The 8,040-nt window shown below is 45.2% G+C and overlaps 1 protein-coding gene across 2 annotated transcripts in view; it reads left to right on the forward strand.

The window, feature by feature from the left end:
* The window catches only part of mmp17a (matrix metallopeptidase 17a), a 59,696-nt gene that overhangs the window by 47,530 nt on the left and 4,126 nt on the right, over positions 1–8,040 (forward strand). For both annotated transcript variants that reach the window (XM_031855579.1, XM_031855580.1), the window contains exons 5-9: positions 1,443–1,619; positions 2,123–2,225; positions 4,000–4,082; positions 4,644–4,796; positions 4,997–5,254. In XM_031855579.1, the coding sequence (XP_031711439.1) occupies positions 1,443–1,619; positions 2,123–2,225; positions 4,000–4,082; positions 4,644–4,796; positions 4,997–5,254 (774 nt within the window). The remainder of the gene's footprint in view (positions 1–1,442; positions 1,620–2,122; positions 2,226–3,999; positions 4,083–4,643; positions 4,797–4,996; positions 5,255–8,040) is intronic.

Raw genomic sequence — 8,040 nt, forward strand, 5'->3', positions numbered from 1 at the left:
TCTCTCTCTCTCTCTCTCTCTCTCTCTCTCTCTCTCTCTCTCTCTCTTTCTGCCACGGATGTCTCACTCGATGAGCCTCATTCATCCGCCCCAAATCTCAACGCTCTGACTTTGTCCGCAGGCATTAGGATTTTTATCTGTCAACCTCAGACGGACCGTAAATACGATGACATGGTACCTACTTTGTTCCGAGTCCCTCTTCTCTCCCCCCCCTCGATCCGTCCTTTTATCCACCTTCCCTCTCCGTTCCATGTGCTCCTGTAGATTACAGTTGGCATTTGGCTTTTGGAATGTCCCAGGTGTTGTAAGTAACAAGTGCGCGGCTCCAATTGTCCTTTTGTCTTTTGACAGAGCGAGGCACCGAGATGTTCCCAAGCCGAGGCCAACGTTAGGTTAACCGAATGCAGAGACTTCAGCCTAGCCACCGAGGAACTCTAAGCTAGCTTGGCTTGACACGCTAGCTCTCACATTTTTGTCAAATCTAACTCTCTAAACCACAGGTTTTTGTCTTGCTTAGCAGAGCCAGACAAGGAGTTTTCTGGAGGCTTTGCCTTTTCTTCTTTAGTTGGAACATCGGGGGAAATGTGCTTTAACAGCCTGCAGCCTCTTTAGGTGTCTTTCCGCACTCAGGTTTTTGATTGGCAGCCCAGCGGCTCAGGCGATATTACCATAGTTATCTCACTACACCACATGCCTAACAGCACTGACAGCCACCGGAGCTGTCTGTCACGGCTCTTAACTTTCAACCTATGGAGTTCACTCATAAAAAAAGGGATAAACATGCAAACAGGGGTCGTATTGGTTCTGCAAAAAGTCACAAGCAGCAAGGTGATCTCTGTGAAGGTGACGCTGAGATGGTTGCGGTTTAAGTAAAAGTCTCATGTTTTCGTGATATCTTTGATCATCATATCATTTACCAATATTTGCATATCTTGCTTCTCTGCCTGTTGTGTTCTCTCGCTGGTGTCGATTCATTTTGAAATCTTGAGAGCAAGGAAAGAGGAGCTGTGTCTAGGATTTTGAGGGTGCAATTATTAGGGACCAAAAATATGCTGTGGGCAGCATTCTGTAGCTGCGTCTTCGGTTGTATTGACTGCACCTAAATAACTCCAGTAAGATCGGGGGGGGGGGGGGGGCATTCAAAATTGAAGGATGCGTATCCTCCTGATTTATTCCAATTCCATAGCATTTACATTTACATATAGATGAACAGGAAAACATAAATAACAACACAGACAATGATAACTTAAAGATAACCATAACCCCAGATGAAAGGCACCCGATAACCTCTTTAAATAGCAGTTTTGACGTGAGTTTAAAAATGTTGACTTATTCATGATCTAAGCAGTCCCGCTTGTCGATATATAAGATGTGTAAAAACATATCATAAAGAAGCCCCGATGATGATTTCAGTGTCTGTCTCTCTCTCCGTCTCCTTTCAGACTCTCATGGGATGGATCTGTTTGCGGTTGCGGTCCACGAGTTTGGTCACGCCATCGGCCTGGTCCACACCTCAGCCATAGAGTCCATCATGAGGCCGTACTACCAGGGTCCTGTAGGCGACCCGCTGAAATACGACCTACCCTACGAAGACAAGGTCCGCGTCTGGCAGCTCTACGGTACGAGGGAACATCCATCCACTGCTCCGTGTGTGTGTGTGTGTGTGTGTGTGTGTGTGTGTGTGTGTGTGGGAGGGACAGAGAGAAAAAAGAGCAATTGCCCCGTGGAGCAAGGGTATTGATTAATGAAAGCATGGATTGAGTTAATTGGACCTCTTTATGGGATATGACCTTATCACACCGTTGACTGACATGGAGAGTAGCAGTGTGCGGGGGAGAGACTAATGATCATGAAGATGAGAAGGAAATGCAGTAAATAATGCTGGTATACTAAGAATAAGCATCTCATACTGTTTATTTCATGTTATACTGTGGTGCAAATACAATAAATGCGTCATCATGCGGAAGAGTAGAGGAACTGAGCCAACAAATCAAAATTAGCAGAATGTCTATTGGTTGGCTTTGGGATTAATAGATGAATTGCTCCCAGAGCCCACTGTCAATGTAGTGCCTTGTCTTTTGAGTGTTCATTTGATCCTTCCTTAATCACGTGTCACCCATAGGTGTCAGAGACTCGGTGTCCCACACAAACAGGCCAAGCAGCTCGTCCCAGACGGCTGAACCTCCTGTCCTGCTGGACCTTCCCGAAAACAGATCCACCTTCCTGTAAGTAGCAGATCTGCTGTGCTTTGAGTGCAACACAAATAACGCTGATGTTTGACAACCCAAACATCCATCCGCCCGTTAAAGAGAGAGATAATAATTACGTAAAGTAGTAATTACTTGAGGGAGCATAAATATGATTCGTGGATATGTACAGGTTGGTGATGAATCAAAAAGATCACCACACAGGTGTAGTCTCACTCGACTGTGGGTATAAGCCTGCCATTGGCCGCCTATCTAACGCGGTGCTGTGCTATTTCCCAAGGGCATTGTCGCTGCATCCTGTGCTTAGCGCTGCCCAAGGCCATTGTGATTGGTTTAAGAACATGCAAACAAGCCAGATCGTTTGCTCCCCCTATACCAGAATGACAATGTGTGGAGCCAGACCTCTCTTCTAGAGCTCACACGGCGCTGTGGAGATACATCTGGCTATGCGAGACTACCACCGGGCTCCTCCTCTGTGGACCATTTCTTTTACGTTCCAGTTGAAAGCCTTGACGTGAAGGTGGCACTGTTGGAAAGGTGATGGGTTCATCAAAAAACAGAAGGAATCACAAAGCCAAGGACCATTAATGTCGATACACAATTCCATTACAATGCGTTCAGTGGCTTTAAAGATATCTCACTCTGGACCAAAGGCTCGGACTGACCAACGGACCTGCCCTGAATGCACAACAGTGTCTGTCGCACTACACGGCGCATGAACCGTAAGTGAATTTTGAGTGATGACCTGGATTGAGTCTCTTTGTCTACTATCTCACATCAGGAGCCAGGCCGTCATGCTACAGTATCCCTCCTGTTGTCTTTCTACTACCATCTTTATATATCGACTTTGGGACTTTGGCTTGTGTGCGTCTGAATACCGTTATAATGTACAGAAAATAGACGCATCCATCCCTATCCAGCATAGTGCATTTTTGTCATCCTAGCGCTAACCTTATAGATCTTGATACATTAATTATTGTGAAGCATAAACAGAGGCTGGTGGCTTTGCGAGTTGCAAAGTGTGTTAACTGTACTCAGGCGGTCTCTTGAATTAATAGGATCAAGAGAGGGCAGCTTGCTGAGGGAGTGATCGAACTGCGTTTCCAGCTATGCTGACAACAACCCCCGATGCATGCTGACCTCCATGCGTACACTCACACTCACGCAGCGGTTCCAAACCAAACACACTTATACAACCCTCGGTTACCGGCCTTCCACTGCCCTCATTACTCATTTTTTCACCACCTCCATATCCGGGCCTGATGCGTGGAGAAGCTGGATTATGCTTGACAAGGGTCACGAACGCTGACCGTTAGGCAGCGGTGCTGCGTTAATAGAGCTCTGAATGGAGATCTTTGTTGATAACGCGAGGGCCGGCGGCCTCCCACTCACAGAGGCAGCCCTGTGGTGCTAATGGCTTCATCATTGCCAGGCCGGCCACGTCAGTGTTTTAAATCACTTATTAGCCCAGAGGATAAATTCACTGGGAGACCTCAGCGTGTCAGCGTGGTAGCATTTCACCCAGCTTTTTTAACCTTGTTCAACCTGTTTAATGAAAGGAAACCCATTCACTCTCTCTCAGTAGGAAGGTGCAATTATCACATAGTTGTTTTCTTTTATTGCAAATGGTTTTAACTGGTTTCGGCCTTTTTTTTTTGTGTGTGAGCTGCATGCTTTTCAACAAGTGAGATTATTTTATGTAAATATGTATGTATGTATGTATGTATGTATGTATGTAGCCTCGACTTTGAACAAAATACAACTTTTCTTTCTTCCAACTTGTGTCTCTCAGGTTGGCCCGAGATGCCCCGGACAGATGCACCAGTCATTTCGATGCCGTGGCCCAAATACGAGGGGAGGCCTTCTTCTTCAAAGGTATTCAAGCCTGAAAGGAGAGAGTAAACGAGAGAGACGGACGGTTAAACAGAGAGCGACAGTGAGAGAGAAGAGTGGGGGGAAAAAAAAAAGGAATGGAGAGGAGATAAAATGAAAGAGTAAGGGACAAAGGGGGCTGGGCAGAATGGAGGCTCCAGCGGTCGATAGGAAGCCAAGTCATGTGTGGCTCCCAGGGCCCGTATCACAGGCTCACACTCGTCACATATTCTGCAGGCTAAACAAACAGTTGTCATGTTGAAAATGACTTCTTGAAACACAACACTATGTGATGTGAATTGGCTAAAGTTTTGCTTCTTGCTAATTAAGTACACTTATCCCCCTAAACACAAGCCCAACTGCCTTATTTCGCAGCACTCTTTTCCACAGATAAGAGCCAAAGAAATATATAGCTTTCGCTTGTCTATTAGGGGAAGGAATCTGTAATGTGATTATAGCAGACGCAGCACAGCGTCCTATCTAAACATGGCTTCTCTTGGGATAAACTCCTACAGGATATTGTGAAGATGTTTCGAGCTCTAACCTGTTCCTGTTTGTCCATAGGGAAGTACTTCTGGCGACTAACGAGAGAGAAGCACCTGGTGTCTCTGCGTCCCGCTCAGATCCATCGCTTCTGGAGGGGCCTCCCTCCCAATCTGGACAGTGTGGATGCTGTATATGAGAGGCCTGGGGACCACAAAATAGTCTTCTTCAAAGGTAAATATCTCTATCTGATCGTAACTTTGTCTGTGTGAGTGTTGTTGACTGACGAGATCACTTTTGCATTCTTGGTACACATCAGGCACAATTGACGGATTTAATTCTAAACGTTTCGATAGTAATTGGATGGATGTATTCCAAACTATAAAGGCGGTGTTTCTCCCTTTAATTGTGACCACTGTGTCCATCCCCTTCAGGTCTAAAGTACTGGGTATTTAAAGACAATAACGTGGAGGAGGGTTACCCTCGTCCAATCAGTGACTTCGGCCTGCCCTTGGAAGCAGTGGATGCAGCATTTGTTTGGTTACACAACGAGAAAACCTACTTCTTCAAGGACAGCCACTACTGGCGCTATGACGACCACCTGAGACGTATGGACCAGGGCTACCCTAAAGACAGCACGCTCTGGAAGGGGCTGCCGCCAAAACTGGACGACGCCATGCGGTGGTCTGATGGTGAGTAACCTTAAAAATCAACACTTTTTCTTTACTCCAGCTGGGTTGGTTATTTGCTGGATGTACTTTCATGAGAAGATTCAGTAAATGAATGCCACAGAGCGCTTTCATTTTCGTCTTTTATATTCTCTTGGCTGTGACGGATCACGCACACCTTCAATTTCTTGTGGACAAGTGCATAGGAGGAAATATTCATAAGCAAGAGAAGAAAGCATCCCTGCACGCTGTCCTTTTACCTGAAATAAATTGTATTGGAAAGGACAAATTGTATTTAAACAAAGTTCATTGCAAGTCAAAAGGTGAATGTTTTGGGATTCTCGCTCCTCTCATCTTTATGCTGTCTGCCTAAATAGCAACATGGAAACACAACTAAAAACAAAAAACTTCCCCATCAGTGGTAGACCTGTGAAAATGGAAACACAGGTTTTTAAAGTCACATGTGGCTCTAAAAAGGAACTGTGAAAAGTTAGAGAAACATTTCGTCACTTTTATGTGACAAATATGCTCAATAAAACATTTTTTGGCAGAAGTATGGAATCTGCCAGCGTGTGGAATCTGGCAGAAGTGAACGTTATTCAGGCCTGCAGCTGTAACCTCTGCTTCTAAAGACTACAAACAATTAGCTTAGCTTACCTGAGCACACATGTATATATATTCATATCTATCCTAATACCTGTAGCACGGTATTGGTTGAAGCGAATGATCATTTGTATCATTCTTAACAAGTAAGAGAATCGGTGCGGTATTTCATCAAGGAAGTAAAGCCTGTACACAAACTGCACACTCAAACACACACAAACTCGCATGCTGTAAGCTCTTGGCAAAGACGATGTGTACATACTCGATAACGGATAACCAGTGACTCATAAAAAGCGAGCCGTGGTTATGGAAAATGTACGTTTGCCTTCAGGGCCCATGTTTCCAGAGAACAAACTTTTTAGATTACAGACACCGAGTCGGTCTACCAGAAAGAGGTTGAAAAACTGGCAGCTGGGCCTGCCAACAAACAGCCTTGACCTACACACTGCAAACACAGCGGAGTGTCGAATCAATCCACCAGCCGGTCTTCCCCCTTATTAATCCATGCTGCCTTCATTAGCTCAGTGAGTCGGTCAAAACACTAAAGTGGGATTTCAAAACTGGATTAGCAAGAAAGTCTAACTGAGGATTCTCCTCCAGCATTAACCTGCAGGGCAATCGATGTCTCCCAGTCGACCCTGATCGGGTTCTACAGATCCATCGTCTGATGCAAATCAGCCTTTTTCCTGCTGCCAGATAAAACAGAAGTCTGTCAATTGAGAAGCTGAGTTTTGCGGTCCAGCGCACCAGAGGAAGAAAGGAGGCAATGAAAGAAAACCGCCGCTTTTACCCCGTTTCATGGGCAGCATTGCATTTTACACACTGCCCTCTGGTGTACAGCTTCATTGAATCGGCCCTCGCACTCCGCCTCAGCATCCGTTACCTCGCTGCAGCCATTGTGTTAGTTATTAGTTTAGCTTTACTTTCCCTTTCTTCGCAGGTCGAGTCTACAAAATGTGTTTACCGCTACTTTAATTTGACACACACTACTTGTGTCGGTCTTGAATTGTGTAACCATCCCATGACTGAGCAAATGTATTATGTTACTTATAGCATGAGTTATCATTATCAGTTTTTTGTTTTTTTTATATCAACAATGGATGACAACTCTTAATGTGAAAGGTGCCGCTGTTAGTGACAAACATGACCAGACTCTGCAGTTCCCCATCAGTTCTACGGAGCATTTTAGCATCTTTCAGCACATTGTTTTGGTTTCACAACTTTACTGTTTGTTCGCAGCTCACATCAAGCCGGTTTTCCTGCGCAGCGGGCCTTTTTTTTTGTGAATATTCTAGTTTGAGGATGTGTAAATACATTTCATGAGTCATAAAACGCTCCCACAGTTAATACTAGGTCCAGATAACACTGTGCATCCACGGGCACCACTTTAATCATGCAAATCATACAACCATTTGTTTTAAGTGCGCACGAACAAGTGACCGAGTTTCAAATCGCCGCTTTTCTCCTCATTATGCGGCTCTCGGCTTTGGCATTTCTCCACAATGGCGCGTCCACTCCTTCCTAGCTACCCTGGGAATAACAGGTGTTTTATCAGGCTCCCAAAGTCGTCTCTGCTTATCTCCACATTCAGCCCGAACTGCTTGTTAAACTTAAACGTGTGAGCATTGGAGCTGATTGTGGGCTCTCGGGGACCGCAAGCAAAGGCCGCCGTCTTCCTGAGAGCGTCCTACTTGTTTGTTGTCGCTGAGTGATCGCGGGCGACAAATGTTTCACTGTGGCAGCACGGGCGCTTGCCTTCTGTTCATGTATAATTAAACCGCTTCCAGAAAATGACTGTGAAATTTTCTGAAACGCATCAGGGAAGAAGTGGCAGCGGCAGATGGACGACACCAGTATTATTCTCCGCTAACTGCCACAAATTGGCTCACGGCTTTTATGACATACGGTCGGCCACTGACCCAGTAAAGTAACTGTGTCTCGGAGAAGTCGACGCTCAATTGTTCTAACGGCAGCGTAAAGAATACAAATCTTTCTCTGGTGTTGTGTGAGTCAATATGTGACCTAATGGAAGCAATGCATATGAAGTACTGTTACTGATTCAATTTTTTAAAGTGTTGTTTTAGTAAATTTTCATTTTGAATAAAATGACCTTTGTGGAGAGGACCAGCATGTATGTACAGTATTTTACCTGTGTGTGTCTGTGTGTGTGTGTGTGTGTGTGTGTGTGTGTGTGTGTGTGTGTGTGT

This window comes from Anarrhichthys ocellatus, unplaced genomic scaffold (assembly GCF_004355925.1).
Source record: "Anarrhichthys ocellatus isolate YVR2014 unplaced genomic scaffold, GSC_Weel_1.0 scaffold16, whole genome shotgun sequence".
In the NCBI taxonomy this organism is placed as follows: Eukaryota; Metazoa; Chordata; class Actinopteri; order Perciformes; family Anarhichadidae; genus Anarrhichthys; species Anarrhichthys ocellatus.